This window comes from Amorphotheca resinae (genome assembly GCF_003019875.1).
Source record: "Amorphotheca resinae ATCC 22711 unplaced genomic scaffold M430scaffold_8, whole genome shotgun sequence".
NCBI classification, from domain to species: domain Eukaryota; kingdom Fungi; phylum Ascomycota; class Leotiomycetes; order Helotiales; family Amorphothecaceae; genus Amorphotheca; species Amorphotheca resinae.
The window spans coordinates 1,675,382-1,690,849 of NW_020194478.1; the positions used below are offsets into that span (position 1 = coordinate 1,675,382).

Genomic DNA, 15,468 nt, shown 5'->3' on the forward strand with positions numbered 1-15,468 from the left:
CTTCTTCGTGCTTGACGTTTTGCGTTGATTTTATTATTATTCATTAATTATTATTAATTTGCCAATACCAAGAGGAATCTAGTGACCTTACCCCAAATGGCACGCGGGGATGTAGTTCCTCAGGCTCATGAGCTCCCCGCACTGGACTCCACATCCCCCGACGAGACCCCCCAAGAAGAACAAGGACAAGGCGAGCCAGAACTCGAGCCATCAATCACCTCTCTGTCCAGAGCCGACTACACCTTCCCCGAAGGCGGGTTCAAGGCCTGGAGCGTCGTGTTCGGATCCTTCAGTATCATAACTGGGACCTTCGGGCTCCTCTCCTCCGTCGGCCTTCTGCAGGCATACTGGCAAGAGCACCAGCTCGCCGCCTACAAGACGCGGGACATTGGCTGGATCTCCGCCGTCAACGTCTTCCTGAACCTCTTCCTCGGCGTGCAGATCGGGCCGCTGTTCGATCGGCATGGGCCCCGCCACCTCCTGGCCATCGGCAGCGTGGTGTATGTCGTGAGCCTGGTGCTCCTGGGCCAGTGCAGCACGTACTGGCACTTCATGCTCCTCTACGGCATCATGTGCGGCACCAGCTCGGCCTTCCTGACGACAACGGCGCTGGCCGTCGTCGCGCACTGGTTCGATGCCCGCCGCGGCTTCGCCTCCGGCATCACGTTTGTTGGGAGTAGCGTGGGCGGCATCGTGTTTCCGCTCGTGCTGAAGCCGGCCCTGGAGCACCTGCGCTGGGCGTGGGCCATGCGGCTCGTGGCGTTGATCGCTCTGGTGTTGATGCTGCTTGGGAATCTCTGTGTACGCGGTCGTTTGCCTCCGAGGACGTCAGGGGGAACGGTGGATCTGAGATGTTTCCAGGATGCGAGGTTCTCTTGGGCAACGATTGGTGTTGCCTGTGTGACCCCCATCCCCTATCTTGAGAATATGGGTGTTGGGTCGGTAGCTGATTCGTGAGATAGGTTTCGAATTCGTGCTGTTTGGGTCATTGGGCTTGTTGCCCACCTATGCCCTGCGACAAGGCTTCAGCAGCCAGACAAGCTTCAATATCATTGCTATCCTCAACGCGTGAGTTCACTATTCCTCATACCACCCCTCTCCTATCCCTGATCCTCACGGGAGGAGAACCCAATGGTATCCATCATTTTCCCATTTACTCACGCCCAGGGCTTGCACCAGAGGCTCGGCCCTAGGCCGCACTTTCTCAGGCAACTTTTCCGACCGCTACGGCCGCTTCAACACCATGATCCTGACGCTCATCTGGTCCCTGGTCGTGACCTTCGGCCTCTGGCTCCCCGTCGGCCACCACGTCGGCCTCTTCTACGCCTTTGCCCCGCTGTTCGGCTTCGGCAGCGGCAGCATCATCAGCATGGCGCCCGTCTGCATCGGCCAGCTCTGCAAGGCCGACGAGTACGGCCAGTTCTACGGCACCAGCTACTCGCTCGTGGCCTTTGCGTAAGTTCCGGACCGTTCTTTCTTTCTCTTCTTCCATGTGCCGTGGGCCTGGGCTGATTGATTGCGCTTAGGACCTTGCTTTGTATACCCGTCGGCGGAGAGCTCTTGCCTACCATTGGAGCAGCGGGCTTCGTGGCCTTCTTCGGTGGCGTTCTGGTGTTATCCCTGATCAGCTTTGTGATCGCGAGGTGGGCCTGTTTAGAGTATAAATGGAAGTGGTTCGCGAAGATATAGTCGTATTGAAATGTAATAGAAGTCTTATCGTAGTAGAGACCCAAAAATGCATGCCGCGCAAGAGACGTCTTCGCATTTGGTGACTGTCCAATGTAGTGTTTGTTTGTAATTGACTTGCTGATTGAACAATCTCATATGATGAAGAAAGCATATTGAAGAACGAGTCTGATGAGTGCCTGACATTGTGCCGCGTTGTCTGGAACAGTCATATAATACAAAGGCTGGATGGAACTCGCAGCCTTGCAACCTTTGCGAAGTTTTCTATTAAGGTCAATTTTTAGAATACATAGTCTTTAGAGCTTCCTACCAGCCATGGCCCGAGCCGGATATACGCCATTCCACCTTATTTTAAGTTTTCCGTACTTATGATCCTGTCCGATACTCCGCGCCGCAATGTGAAAAACGCAACAACCAGAACGACACAATCATCTTAGCTGATCGTTGAAATAAAAGTCTGGTATTTCTCCTCCTCGGTAAGCAACTTCCTCGCTGGCTGCATCTGTACTGGCGGTGTTGGATTGGTCGTCGTCCATAGTATCTGGTTATCCATGCGGATAGTCTTATCCTTCTCGACCTCCTTTTCCTTCTCCTTCGCTGCGGATACTTGCTCAACCTCCCTTGGTAGACGCATAGCTAGTAACACGTATTCCGCTCTCGTCATGTTGTCCATGATATCATCCATATATCTCCGAACCTCGTCAGGGGGAGCAACAACTTTTTGTAATGCGTCAAGCTGCCGTGGTTGATGTGCGATTAATCGGATTGTAATTGGTTGATAATAATCCAATTGTGGATCATAACTTGGTGAATCGCTGCTGCTGCCTTTCCTAACAATCAGGAATGATGCGATGACTTGGCCTTGCGGTAAATACTCCAAAATGCTGAATTTCGGGAAAAGAAACCGATCTCCAGAACCACCAGTAAATTCAAACACGACCCCGGAGATGTCTGGCTTTGTTGAAGGTAGTGGCCCTTTCGATCGGAGCGCTTGTGATTGTGGTTGATACTGAGGCTCGGGTCTGGGGGCCGCTGCTGGTGGAGGTGCAGGGGTTGGCGGAGCCGCCCTCGCGATTGGGCTAGGATTAGGAGCAGGATTTGGGCAGAACGGTACAGCCTCCTTGCCGTTAACAGATGCAGGAGGTGGAGGGGGAGGTTGTGGATGTTGATACTGCGATGGAGGTTGACTCGCAGATTGTCGTGATCTCTGCAGACGAGTGAGCTCGTCAATATGTGTTTGAAATTTCTTGAGCTCATCAGGTGAAGCTTCTCCATTGGCCACAATCCTCATGAGCGCTTTCAGGTCAGGGTCTGTCGCAGCTCTCTCAGCAAGCATCTGAATTACTGGATCGGTGCTCTTGGTAGCTGGTGCAGCTGGTAGTGGAGCTGGTGGTGGAGCTGGAGCGTTTGCAGGTGGCGCGTTCGGGCTCATGTTTGTAGGCGCATGGCTATTGGGAGTCGCGCCATTCAAATGTGGTGGATGGCTGGCAGGAGGTGCACTGGCTGCAGGAACAGGGCTTGAAGAATTCTTCATCGGGGTATCTTGTGGTTTGGGAGGAGGTTGATATGTCGGCTGGACTGGTGGGACTTGTTTGGGAGGAGGTGCTGGCATAGGTGGAGGAGGCATAACCCCATTAGGAGGGCCATACTGGATGATCGGACGATACATGGGCTGCTGGGTGGTTGGTGGCATGGCTGCCCGCGGAGTAGGGTCTTTTATTGCCCACATTTGAGCTTCGAAAACGTGAGGTTCGACGGTGATCGTGCAAGTCCCAAGCTTCGTCATTGAGTCTTTCGGTGGGTTATTTGCCATTGCTGGAGTCCCCTTATTCTTCGCCGTTGGCTTCGTCCAATATTTCTCAAAGATTCCTTCGCTCAGCCATTTTGCTCGTGACCGACGTAGAGACTCTACTAGAACTCCACTGAGATAAAAACCAGATCAGCCTTGTACATCGAGGAGGGGGTTTTCGCGGATGGAAAAAAATGTACCTTTCCGAGATGGACTGATATTCTTTTGACGACAGGTCCTCGGGTTGAGGAGCAGCAATGGTAGGCAGAGGTTTGCCAGCATTAATACTTCGTGGCAGAGTTTCCTCGACCACTGGAGGAGCAGGTGGTGGTGTCGGTTGGGTTCGTGGTTCTGGGGGAGTTGAGGTCCGCTTCTTGCTGGCGGATTCGACTCGAGCAGCTCGAGCTGGTAACTTTCTCTTTCGTTCCATCGCCGCCTTCTCGTGTCTACACGCTCGGAATGATGGTGGTTGAGACGCGTCGCGCGGTCGGAATTGTGAGATGGAGTCGTAACCTTATTCAGCCAGGATGAAGGGGAGGCGGAGGCGGGAGCGAACACCAACCAGACTTCTATGCCTCAACCGAGCCAGGCGTTCTGCAACCTTTACGGCGTCAGAGGCGTCCCAAGGCTCAGAGTTCTTACGAGGTAGTTGCCAGAGTAATAAAGAGTAGCGGCTTGGCTCTTGCAACCTCCAATATATCGATTGTGAGTCTCTTTCTCGAGAATTCTGCATACATAATCACCCATTCCGTTTGCCTCCGAGAGGGGTCCGGGTTCAAGACGTGCGGCATCAAGGGATGACGCGGGTAAGGGCTCTGTTGACTAGGCCTTTGAGTCTTCTTCTTTGACATCCCCCCTATTAGTATGATCTTCTTGTACAGATTCTAAACATGTCTCCTAGAAGACAGGTCTCTGCTTAGAGAATGGCCCCGCTTGCTCCCATTTTCAGAACGGCATACTGGGTTGTCTTCTTTGGCATTTCGTTATATGCTCTTGCTTTGATTGCTCTGGTAAATCCATGGCTGCAACGGCAGTAAGCCGCTTTCATTCTCCAAACACTGCTCTGTGCTCACACAGTATAGGGTGTTGTACGCCCACAAAATCCGCTCTCCCTCGTGGTGGTTTGATATCAACAAGCCAGAGCAGTTCGGCTTTGCAAGTGAGTCTGAGCAAGTAACTCTCTCGGCACAAGCGCCTAACTGCCATTTCAGAAAATCAAGTCACTCCATTCAACTTCACCACGCCAGATCATGAGACGATTTATGCCTGGCACGTGATGCCGTTGGGCCTCTATGCCAAGCATGAGTCTGAGATCTTGCAGCAACCGTCCGGATGCGCCGAGGATATTACAAACACGAAAGCATTCAAACTGTTAAGAGATGATCCGGAAGCTAGACTCATCATCAATTGTAGGTGGTCACCAATCACCGCATTGCTATCTGCTAATGGTGTTTTAGTCCACGGCGTATGGTCCAGACCTCTGATACCCAACAGGCACTGCTGACTTGCATAGAATGCTGGAACAGTCGCGCAGGGCTGGAGGACCGACTCATATCGGGCGTTGTCCGATGGGAGCACTTCGAGTATCCACATCTTAGCCATTGATTACCGAGGATTCGGCCTCTCCACCGGCTTTCCAACCGAGGAGGGGATCATCAGTGATGGAATTGCGGCTGTCGACTGGGCAATGAAAATTGCAAAGGTTCCTTCTGATCGCATTGTCATACTCGGACAGAGTCTTGGAACTGCAGTTACAGCCGGAGTTGTCAACCATTTTGCTGAAAGAGGAACCGAGTTTGCGGGGGTCGTTCTAGTCGCGGGTTTCACTGACTTGCCAAGTCTCGTTACTGATTATTCGATTGCTGGCTGGATTCCAGTTCTGTCTCCTCTGAAGCCATATCCTCGTCTTCAAAAGTTCTTTACCAGTTACATTGTCGACAGATGGCCGTCAGCGACCCGCCTGTCGAACTTTGTTCGAGTTAGCAAGAGAGTGAGGCTTTTCATCATACATTCAAAAGATGACTACGAGATCCCATGGTACCACTCGGAAGGCTTGTTTGCGGCAGCAGCAAATGCGACTACTGATGGAGGGATAGACTCAGCTCTCCTCGAAGAGACGAAGACGATGAGCACCATTGATATGGGCGATGGCGCTTTCATCAGCACATGGAAAGCTGCTGGTAGCAATAAGATTATTAGGGAGGAGATTGTGGCTTATGGACGTGAGTGCTTCCCAGCACTCTTGCCTGCTGTCTGCTAACCTTTCTTAGACCATAGCCGAGTTCTGACTTATGCTCCTATTTCATTGGCGGCTCTAAAAGCATTTGATCTTGATGATGGAGAGGCAGTACCCCTTTGATTCCGGGAAAAATAAACTTTTGCGAAGTGATTTGTATGAATTATGTGTGGATAGACCTGCGAGTGATTTTGCCACTTCCTGGTTCGCAGTGAATGCGCACGCTTGGATATTCCTTGCTAGTGATAATTGGAACATATATCCTACATGTAATCACTCTATATCATCAAAGATTAACCTAACTTCCATGAATAACATGAAAAGGAGGTTCACGTGATCATGTTTGAACCCGGTTTAGGCACCTAATTTATTAGGCGGCAGTAAGGTATACATACCTAGTACCTAGTTCTGACCCCGCCAAACCGCCCTGAGGTTTCATGCCAGATCGCTGCAAGCCTTCAACACCAACGATGTCAGAGGAATCCAAGATCGACGACCCGGCCTCTGCGCAGAAAACGGTAGTAGAGGCCGCCGCAGAGTCGAAAGATGCCTCCTCCTCCAGCGCGCAAGTCGAATCTGAAAATGAGGACGAAGACGATGCAACCCCCACATCTGGCGCAGCAGCTTCAAGCAGCGCAAAGAAGAAGAAATCCAAGAAGAAGCGCATAAAGTCTGCATTAACTGGGGGATCAACTGAGTCTTCAGGAAGCAGTTCCCGAGACGAGATATCCAAAGCAGTCAGCGGTCTCAGCAAATCGCAAATGTCGGACTTATTGAGCTTGAACCCCGCTCTGGCTCAACAGCTGGGGGTTGCAGACGGAGACCTCTCTAGCAAACAGGCTACAGATGCGCTGAAAAAGCTGAGCTTGGAAGATATTATGACGGGATTGGCGGCCAATGGGAAGAATGCGAAGGATATGGCTTCGTACAAGTTCTGGCAAACACAACCCGTTCCGAAATTTGGAGAAAAGGCTGAGATTGAGGAGGGGCCCTTTAAGATCGTTGATCTTGAAAAGGTACCAAAGGAGCCTGGACCATTGGTGGATGGATTTGAGTGGGTGACTATGGACCTTACGAATGACGAGGAAATAAAAGAGGTGTTTGATCTGCTTTATGGACATTACGTTGAAGACAACGAAGCCATGTTCAGATTCAACTACTCGGTTTCCTTTCTGCGATGGTACGCATCCCAATATTACCAATAAACCACAGGGCTAATAGTTATAGGGCTCTGCTGTCCCCGGGCTGGAGCAAAGAATGGCATGTGGGTGTAAGAGCCAGTGCTTCCCGCAAGCTCGTAGCCTTCATCTCCGCTGTACCCATTGCATTGCGGGTCCGAAATAAAGTCCTCCACGCATCAGAAGTCAACTTTCTCTGCATACATAAGAAACTCCGATCCAAGCGTTTAGCGCCGGTTCTCATCAAGGAAATCACCCGTCGATGCTATCTCCAGAAGATATGGCAGGCTATTTACACAGCTGGCGTTGTATTACCAACGCCTGTTAGTACAACCAGATACTATCACAGGTCCTTAGACTGGCAGAAGCTCAACGACGTCGGTTTCAGTCCTTTGCCTCATGGCAGCAAGCCTCAATACCAGATCTTGAAATACAAACTTCCGAATAACACAGCTACTAAGGGGCTACGACCCATGGAAGAAAAAGACGTTGATGCCGTCCTTGATCTGCTGCAGAAGTATCTACAAAGATTTGATATGGCCCCCGTGTTCACCAGGGAAGAGGTCGTTCACTGGCTCCTATACAAGAAGGATAGTCCAGATGAGCAAGTCGCCTGGTCATACGTCGTCGAGGTACCTACCCAATATTCTACTACATAAACACCACTAACAACCATAGGACCCCACCACCAAAACTATAACCGACTTCTTCTCCTTCTACTGCATTGAATCTTCAGTCATAAACTCCAAACACACTTCTATTCGCGCCGCATATCTGTACTACTACGCCACAACTGTTGCCCTGCAACCCCACACCCAAGCCCAACTCAAAGAACGCCTCAATTCATTGGTGAACGATGCCTTGATCCTCGCCAAGAAGCTGAAGTTTGATGTCTTCAATGCATTAACGCTGATGGACAATGCGCTATTCTTGGAACAGCAGAAGTTCGGTGCCGGAGATGGCCAGCTTCATTACTACTTGTATAATTACAAGGCGAATCCGATTGCGGGTGGTGTTGACCACATGAATCGCGTGGATGAAAAGGGCTGCAGCGGTATAGGTGTTGTGATGTTGTAGGCGGGATGAGGGGATCGAGAGGGGCAATACCCTGCGGTGAAGATTGGCACTTACTCAATAGCAATACCGGAGGGAAAGCGATTTAGTCTAGAATAGTAAGAGCTGCTCCAAGGCATTTTACGTTGATTAACACATGCTTCCCAAATTCCTGCCTCATCGTTGCTTCCTAGGTCAATTCAGGATCATCCCCCTAGTCTTCTCCACCTGCGCCTCAATCATTTCATTATGCCACAGGTTATCCTCGAGCAGAAACATATGCCCAACGCCCTCCTTGATAATTCCTACTCCAGGCTCCAACATCTTAATCAATTTCCTTCCATGTGGGACCGTAATCATATTATCGTCCGTTCCATGCAACACCATTATCCTCTCTCTCCCTACTTTATCCCCTAACTCCTTCAGCTGTTCTGCGGACTTATAATGCCATCCAGCGGCAATAGCCTGTAACATGAACCCCTTTCTGGTAAATTTCTCCTTATCGAGACGCTTCGTTATTTCTTGGGCTGCGAAACGTTGGAAATTCGTCTCGAACTTCCCATAATGGCCACTTGGAGGGAACACCACTCCTGGAGTACCGGGCTGCGGGACAGGACAGGAATCAGGGGCCGTGAGCCAATCCTGGGCAAAAAGAACACGCGCAGCATCTGCCACTGCGCGATCCATGCTTTTGGGAATGAACATGTTAATTCTACTCCGCAGGTTCTCGAGGTAAGTGGTAGTATTCTCGATGGCCGCGGCGGTGGAGATGAGATTGAGGGAGCATATCCGGTTAGGGATCAAGAGGCCCTTGATCTCGTTAGAAGCCTTGCACTAGGTCTCGGTATTGGAGGGGTAATAGGGACAACGAACGAGTTCTTGCGAGATCATCCCGCCCATACTGACGCCGATGACATGGAGTTCACGCTCGGAGGTCCAGCCTATGTGATCAAGCAGTTCGATGACATCTTTTGCCATTTCACTCGTGGAGTAGCGCAATAACGGGGTATCAGAGCCTCCCATGCCTAGCACAGACCTTTAATATCGAGGCTTGTGGAAAGCTGGGAGAACAGACCTCGGTTGTCAAAGACTAAAACTGAATACTTGTCTCCTTCTTCATGGCCGTATTTGAGTGTTTGTCTTTGCCAAGCAGTCTTCAAACTTTAGCACAGTACTGGAAGAATGGTAGGAGAGCTTTACCTTGATCGCACCCAATCCCATCACCCACTGAATGGTGGTTAGCCATGTCACGTGAGACAAATCATTTAGATACCTTGAGTATTGTTTCGGCGACAGCATGCAAAACAGAAGTCTGAAAAAAAAACAATGCAGACAATATAAAGGGGTTGGGTTTGAGCAATGACTTGCCCGACGATGGGCCTCAACGACATGTGATGCAGGGGCTGGATGTCAGGGGCTGAATATCAACTTCAACCAGCCCGGCATTCGAAAGAGCGATAAGTCATTGCATCTCCAATAACATACCACGAGCTTAATATCACCCTTTCCATGGATCTCCCATTCAATATTGAAAGGGCCACCCCGTTTCGCTGCAACCGCGAGCTTTCCACTTTGCGTCGGCGTTAGTTTGAAAATCGTATCCGGATAGGATGGGTGTGCTAGGATCTCCGCAACCGTCGGCGGTTTGTCCCTAGTCATAAGTCAGTTATCAATTTCGAACAAAAATAAGGGGTTATGCCACCGTACATTGTGGCAGACATTTGAAAGAGCGTTGTTTATACGCCTTGTTTACAGGCTTCTTATCTGAAAAGTTCCAGGAACGTTCCGCTTCGCAAGCCTCGGCACTAGAATCTCGCTTGCAGACTTAGCTTGGAGTTACACATGACGACCACCCATCCATTCCTAAGGTATTCATCCTACAATCAACATCCAAGGTCTCATACAGTGATTCCATCCTCTTTAACATAGGTATATCTTCGGTTCAACACGTTTGACCATAACTAGTCAACCGGTTCCCGTCAAGTGACGGCAAATTGATCACTCCAACTCGCTCCACCAAAGGAGGAGCACCACGCTCAGGGGAAGCCCGTCTTATAGACAGTCCGATCGCCTTTGAGCATCATCGAGAAGACCAAGAATGTTGTGAAGCTTTGTGGGTGACGCCTCAAGGATGGGAAGTTTGTTATGCTTTCCGCCAGATATGACGGCAGAGCTAATCTCCCGGGAAATGAATTGGTAGAGGTAGGGAGTGGGGCCCATGTATTCAGGGTTCCGTATGAGGCGCCAATGTGGCCTCCAACGGGAATCCACGATCTCTAAACCAGTGGTCAGAAATGCGATGCCCAAGCGAAGACGCAGAGCCTAATCATCTGTTTCGCCCTTGAAGTAAAGTGGGTGGCGAGTACTGGGTGAACGCCTCAAAGTAGTCGAACGAACAGAAATCAAACCTGTCTACTTGCACAGCCGTCTGTATGGCACCCATCATGCAGAAGTAATATAAGAGCTTACGTGCCAGAGTAAGTGGAAATGGTAAGTCTTTGTCCTTTGATTGCCAATCCAGTTCCCTTGTTATCATACCTCGCGTCCTTTGCTATGACAAGTCAGGCTTTTGACTATGCAGTGCCAGCGCACGCATTTTCTATCAGTTCTACAGCCACGGTGTCTGAATTCGAGTGGGCTTTTGATTCGATGAACGAACAGTGTCTTGGAAAGCAATATAAGCTTTCTTCTCTATGGACCTACCTGAAGCATTTTCCGAGTGGAGATCAGGAAAGCACCGGAGTTAAATTCTGAAGGATAATCCTCAATCAGACTCTCTCGAATCTTTCTACCTCAGCTCAGCAAGGCTGCCATTTATACTTCCTCCGCTGGAACCAGTTATCGCCTGCAAATCTGCCACAAATTGCTGGATGCAATCAATACGATATCATTTTTTACAAGGAAAGTTAATTAGTTCTTGGTTTCTATCCTCCGAATGGGGGTAAACGGTTGCTCATAAAGGAATTCAGGGTGGTCTCTTCATCGCGTATGTGAAGACCCTCTGTAGCAATTCCTCAGACTGCGGATATCAATCTGATCAAGTTGAAGAAAACATAAGTACGGGAATACCACGGCAACGAATAACCATTCATCCACCTGGGCAATAGCAAGACATTGGACCAATGCGTATCTTTTAGAACATGAGAAATGCCGAGCTTATGTACCTACATCTCCCCGAATGTTGCCCACTCGTTTGATTGAGCTCGGATCGGGCGTGACGGTTCAGGAAAGACTATGCGAAACTTGGAATGTCAATCGAGACCAAATACTTAAATCTTTCCACTGTTAGGGCTTACTGAAGTTCTTGACTCTGACTAGTGGCAATTTTCAGCCTTTTAATCAGCGTGAGATTCCTGTCGCGCAGCTGACTGAGATGGGCAAGGCCGCCGTCTCTTGATCCCAGACTTAAAGAGACCAATTTCAATATTTCAAGAAGCAATGGTACGAGTTGCACATCACTGTTAGTGACAGGCAAGGCTCATCATCACTTCTAGCATTCTCAGCTATTCGGAGTGTTCCATTCCCTTAGAAGCTCACTCAGGGGCGTTACGCGAGACCGCAACTTGCTTCGCTCGCTGAGTTTCATACAGAGTGGCTAAGTCTACTTCAATGGTTTATGAGTAATGTAACAATTCATCACACCAGTGATGAGGGAGTATATTATGGATGTGAGAGCATACTATCTCAAGAATACAGAGGTACGCAAGCAGATACCTTTTCAGATTATTAATGCGAAAATGTTATCGCAGTAGAATTAACACAACCGCACCTTTCCTGACCCCGACCCACCTCAGTTCCCCTCGCCACGACACTCGGCTCAACGATCGATCCCTCGTGTCTTCCAAAATAGCACTTACTGATTTGTAGTCATGGGCTGAGGAGCTTGGTAACCCTGCTCAATAGCACCGGTAAACTGCTTATGAACGACTTCTTTCTCCTGTTGGATAACCGCGCAGCAATTGCAGAACGCGGAGACCAGGCAATCGGTCACTGGGTCGCCTTTGATACCGTACTTCTGACGAATTTCGCCGCGCTTGAGGAATGTGATGCTGCGCATTCATCAGCAGGATGTTTATGGATTGAGGGTAGAAATTTTTGGAATTGGGATGTGCCGGTTGGAATAGAGTGAAAGAGGAGAACGTACACCCATGCGAGACCACAGAGGTAGTTGGCCCCCACAAATGTGATGCAGTCGGTGTTGACGCGCTCATAAGTAGCTAAACTTGGATCTCGGAGACGGGCCTGGGTCTTTCCATACACGAAGCAGGGGCAGAATGTTCCCTTGAGGCCTGCGCGGATCAATTAGCAAGTAGCTTACCTCCTTATGAAGTTCTGGGGATATCGTACAAAGATTGTCAGGCGAATTTTCAAAGCAATCGAAGATACCATTTGACCATTCCTCTGTGCCAGTCACGTTTTGGTGTTTTGCATAGGCCGGTTGCGGCTGGGCGGCTGGTTGTTGTTTGATTTCGGACATCTTGAGTATATATCAAGGAGGTTGTTGATTGAACACGAAAGAAAATAGAAGTGATCTGAGAGACTGACGAGAAAGATTGAGTGGGGGAGTAGACAGGAGGTCAGAAAGAGAGGGGAAAGAGATCAACATAGGGAATGTCAGCCTTATAGATTATGTTGGAAAGAGGCGTAACGGCCCCAAACCCCAGCAAAATGTGATGAATTGTAAGCCCAATCACATTCACGTCTGCACCAATTTCCCACATCCACCTAGTAGAGACTTCTTGCATCAAGCGCAAACAGATGTTCCTGGAGAGGAGACATCCCTTGTAATCCGCCTCCCATACCGCCAATTTGCAATCAGCTGCCTCGGCCGAGCATGGTGGCGCACCAATCGCTCCAAGTTTCAGATTTGAGAGGGCCAAACATGTCTGCCCAAAGGCGGGGAGCGCAGACACTGGATCTCAGCCTCACTCAAGGACGACATGCAAGTAATCAACTTCCCTGGAGCTGAAAACATGTGGCGTCAGCCTGGCCAATTCTAATCGTTCGGCTTACTGCGCCCAGCGACCCCGAATATCAATCAATCCCGTTTGTCCAGAAATGCCACGATCCGAACCCGTGCATGTCAGCTCCTTGCGATCTGGCCTATAGCAAGCAAACGCGTGAAAGAGTGTAGAAGGTGCAGCGGCCAGCATTGGATCTTATCGTGAAATAACTTTGCTCAAGATAACGTACTCGGCCTCGACTTTGGTCCCGTTGCGAAGCATTCTGGGCGGTGGAGAGTATTCATCCTTGGAATAGCCCAACTTGGTATAGAATCTGATGCCTCGTGCATTGCTGGTGAAGCATGTCAACATCGTTTTGGCAGTTCCAGGTATCTTCGAGCCAATGACTTCCAAATGTTTCATTAAGACTGCCGCAAGACCCGTGCTGTGCGTATCAGTATCATCCAATGTAAATGAAGAGAGAGATATCTCACCCCCGCAAAGCCGGTGAAAGATGGATCTCATAGCAATATATCACTGGATAATCGTCCTCGTAAGTTGGCATGAAAGAGGCGAATCCTTCAATCTGATCGTCGTGTTTGACCAGGAAGTATTTCAGATCAAGAAGTTTCATCTCCTTCCGTTTGGAACGCGGTTTCCAGCCACTTCTCGACTTTTTGTAATCTTCGGAGCTGGTGAGTTCGATAAGCCGGAAACATGCATCAAAATCTACATCGGACAACGCTGTGGCTGTTGATAACGTGATCTCGTACTCGTCTTCAGTCACAGGGTGCTTCCAGGTTTTCCATTCTTCGCTGCTCAATCATCAAAAATATCAGTAGACGGCAGAGAAATAGGAACCAGTCCGAAACAAGTTTCCGAGGCTCAACCCTCAAGCTTGAAGCTCTTGGGGCTCGCAAATGGTTTCTTACCTTGGAGGCAAATAGTCCCCAATAAACTCCTCTAAGGTCTTCTTATTCGCAACGTCGATATTATCTATCTCCATCTTCCTTTTTCCAAGAAACTAATTTATCCTTAATTACAACCCTGCGGAATTTTGACGTTGGGAGAGGGAGAACGCGACGCGGTCGCGCTCGCGCGCTCCCTGCACAATTTAGCCCGGCGGACTTCTAGCGGGCATTCCAGCGGAATCCCGCTCCTCCCCGCTACCCTGAATTTCGTCACCCGATCCCGACTTCGAGATTCAACATCTCTTTTCTACCAAAGGAGAGGCAACAGCACATGCCATGCTCGATGTACATACCTCGAACATGGTTTCTTCAATCCGTCCGCGGCTACGCGTCCGCAGCTAAGAGAGGACCGAGTCGGTTGGGGAAAGCTATTGATTTGGATCATGTCCGTTTCCCTAATAAACCCCTACTCGAATCAATGAATGTAAAAGAATTCCCAGGAATATCGAGCTGACAGTTTTTTTTGTTACTGGCAGTTTATCCAACGCGGTCGGGCATTGGCTTTATGGCGAACAATCGTGCGCGGATGTAGAAAGATTCCAGATGAGGGGACAAGGGAGGAAACACTGAGGTTTGCAAGAGAAGAGTTTCGCAGGAATAGAAACGTTGAAGATTTGGTACGTTATGTTATCTTGGCAGCTCTCGTCTTAGTTTTCTTGCGATGGGGTCTAATGGTGCATGCTTGTAGACACAGATTCGCTATTTGATATCAACGGGCAAGACACAGTGGGAGACTATGGAGAGGTATATTGATGGATTATAACCAAAGCTTTACCCAGCCATTGATACAAGGTCGAGATATAATCACTGTGACCGTGACCGTCCATCCACTGCTTCCTTCTCCATCTGTGACTGATATGCCTTTAAAACGCCATCCCATGCACACACATAATGTACAGAAGCTTCCATCCATCTAATCATTTCACCACTTCTTCAATCCTTCACTTTCACTTTCAATCGCTCCCATATCGAAGACAGCTCATTTCCCTTGTCGTTGCTTATGCTTCGGGTTCAGCGAGCAGATGATATACACATGTCCCTTTCCCGATTTGCCGCCTTTCCTTCTGACGCTCTGTATTAAAAGTGTCAGCCTCCTCATCCCACAGAATACAATCCTTCCATGCATCCGCTGAATCCCCCTCTTCCTATCGCGCATATCGCCCAATCCATTCCGCAGAGCCGCAATGGCCAATGGGGCATAGAAAAGAATAAACATACCTTGCAGCCCTCGCAAAGTTTCTTGACCGAACTCCTAACCTTCATGCCTCGTACTTGCTCGCTGATTCCATTCTGCACCTCCCTCAATCCTGCTAATAATGTTGGTCTCCGTAACGCATTTTGAGTCGACGCGGACGTGAGAGCAGAGAAATATCTGGTGCTGGAAGAGATCGTCGGGGTAGAGGTTCGGACGGTAGGGAATAGCACACGCGCTGTGCGCAAGAGGCTCGTTGATGGTATCATGATGTCGAGGGTATATGAGAGAAGCCGGGAGCTTCGTGGGTTGTAGAAAAGGATTGGTTCTCGTGAGGGTAGAACGTTTTGTCGGGCTATCAGTGAGCGCCGAATTTTGAGGTTGGAAGTTCAAGATTTATAACCTAGAATATTAGGCACG

At 49.5% G+C, this 15,468-nt stretch overlaps 9 protein-coding genes across 9 annotated transcripts; 4 read left to right on the forward strand and 5 right to left on the reverse strand.

The window, feature by feature from the left end:
* Positions 1-60: 60 nt before the first annotated feature.
* On the forward strand, positions 61-1,689 carry M430DRAFT_142961 (hypothetical protein; the record flags this gene model as incomplete). Its single annotated transcript, XM_024862792.1, has 4 exons — positions 61-900; positions 959-1,068; positions 1,180-1,455; positions 1,527-1,689. Exons 1-4 carry the CDS (start codon positions 97-99, stop codon positions 1,687-1,689), a joined length of 1,353 nt encoding a protein of 450 aa, XP_024719927.1. The 5' UTR covers positions 61-96.
* A 430-nt stretch (positions 1,690-2,119) lies between these two features.
* Positions 2,120-3,905, reverse strand: M430DRAFT_104042 (hypothetical protein; the record flags this gene model as incomplete). Its single annotated transcript, XM_024860898.1, has 2 exons — positions 2,120-3,608; positions 3,676-3,905. The coding sequence occupies 2 exons, from the start codon at positions 3,903-3,905 to the stop codon at positions 2,120-2,122; spliced, it is 1,719 nt and encodes a 572-aa protein (XP_024719928.1).
* Positions 3,906-4,376: 471 nt separating this feature from the next.
* M430DRAFT_142965 (hypothetical protein) lies at positions 4,377-6,010 on the forward strand. Its single transcript, XM_024862793.1, has 6 exons — positions 4,377-4,508; positions 4,558-4,634; positions 4,687-4,884; positions 4,933-4,940; positions 4,989-5,697; positions 5,746-6,010. The coding sequence occupies exons 1-6, from the start codon at positions 4,399-4,401 to the stop codon at positions 5,832-5,834; spliced, it is 1,191 nt and encodes a 396-aa protein (XP_024719929.1). The 5' UTR covers positions 4,377-4,398; the 3' UTR covers positions 5,835-6,010.
* A 191-nt stretch (positions 6,011-6,201) lies between these two features.
* On the forward strand, positions 6,202-8,116 carry M430DRAFT_124252 (hypothetical protein). The gene is made up of 3 exons (XM_024861907.1): positions 6,202-6,891; positions 6,939-7,521; positions 7,568-8,116. Exons 1-3 carry the CDS (start codon positions 6,473-6,475, stop codon positions 7,964-7,966), a joined length of 1,401 nt encoding a protein of 466 aa, XP_024719930.1. The 5' UTR covers positions 6,202-6,472; the 3' UTR covers positions 7,967-8,116.
* Positions 8,117-8,137: 21 nt separating this feature from the next.
* M430DRAFT_142972 (hypothetical protein) lies at positions 8,138-9,696 on the reverse strand (the record flags this gene model as incomplete). Its single annotated transcript, XM_024862794.1, has 6 exons — positions 9,650-9,696; positions 9,428-9,593; positions 9,143-9,169; positions 9,018-9,096; positions 8,816-8,967; positions 8,138-8,752 (listed from the first exon to the last, which is right to left on the reverse strand). Exons 1-6 carry the CDS (start codon positions 9,661-9,663, stop codon positions 8,138-8,140), a joined length of 1,053 nt encoding a protein of 350 aa, XP_024719931.1. The 5' UTR covers positions 9,664-9,696.
* Positions 9,697-11,795: 2,099 nt separating this feature from the next.
* On the reverse strand, positions 11,796-12,419 carry M430DRAFT_51940 (hypothetical protein; the record flags this gene model as incomplete). The annotated part of the gene is made up of 3 exons (XM_024868265.1): positions 11,796-11,991; positions 12,087-12,231; positions 12,290-12,419. The coding sequence occupies 3 exons, from the start codon at positions 12,417-12,419 to the stop codon at positions 11,796-11,798; spliced, it is 471 nt and encodes a 156-aa protein (XP_024719932.1).
* Positions 12,420-13,101: 682 nt separating this feature from the next.
* M430DRAFT_104755 (hypothetical protein) lies at positions 13,102-13,897 on the reverse strand (the record flags this gene model as incomplete). The annotated part of the gene is made up of 3 exons (XM_024860951.1): positions 13,102-13,330; positions 13,380-13,703; positions 13,818-13,897. Coding segments are annotated over 3 exons (633 nt in total), but the record flags the coding sequence as incomplete, so codon positions are not given.
* A 242-nt stretch (positions 13,898-14,139) lies between these two features.
* On the forward strand, positions 14,140-14,619 carry M430DRAFT_51942 (hypothetical protein; the record flags this gene model as incomplete). Its single annotated transcript, XM_024868266.1, has 3 exons — positions 14,140-14,241; positions 14,333-14,473; positions 14,545-14,619. The coding sequence occupies 3 exons, from the start codon at positions 14,140-14,142 to the stop codon at positions 14,617-14,619; spliced, it is 318 nt and encodes a 105-aa protein (XP_024719934.1).
* Positions 14,620-14,835: 216 nt separating this feature from the next.
* On the reverse strand, positions 14,836-15,403 carry M430DRAFT_59941 (hypothetical protein; the record flags this gene model as incomplete). The annotated part of the gene is made up of 2 exons (XM_024868830.1): positions 15,075-15,403; positions 14,836-14,928 (listed from the first exon to the last, which is right to left on the reverse strand). The coding sequence occupies exons 1-2, from the start codon at positions 15,315-15,317 to the stop codon at positions 14,836-14,838; spliced, it is 336 nt and encodes a 111-aa protein (XP_024719935.1). The 5' UTR covers positions 15,318-15,403.
* Positions 15,404-15,468: the final 65 nt, after the last annotated feature.

What these genes read in the sequence shown, in the direction of transcription:
- M430DRAFT_142965 (XM_024862793.1), top strand. Translation starts at nt 4,399, where the DNA reads ATGGCCCCGCTTGCTCCCATTTTCAGAACGGCATACTGGGTTGTCTTC. An exon ending in AATCCATGGCTGCAACGGCA is followed by an intron (nt 4,509 to 4,557) that starts GTAAGCCGCTTT and finishes CACACAGTATAG; the next exon opens with GGTGTTGTACGCCCACAAAA. An exon ending in AGAGCAGTTCGGCTTTGCAA is followed by an intron (nt 4,635 to 4,686) that starts GTGAGTCTGAGC and finishes CTGCCATTTCAG; the next exon opens with AAAATCAAGTCACTCCATTC.
- M430DRAFT_124252 (XM_024861907.1), top strand. Translation starts at nt 6,473, where the DNA reads ATGTCGGACTTATTGAGCTTGAACCCCGCTCTGGCTCAACAGCTGGGG. An exon ending in TCGGTTTCCTTTCTGCGATG is followed by an intron (nt 6,892 to 6,938) that starts GTACGCATCCCA and finishes TAATAGTTATAG; the next exon opens with GGCTCTGCTGTCCCCGGGCT. An exon ending in CCTGGTCATACGTCGTCGAG is followed by an intron (nt 7,522 to 7,567) that starts GTACCTACCCAA and finishes TAACAACCATAG; the next exon opens with GACCCCACCACCAAAACTAT.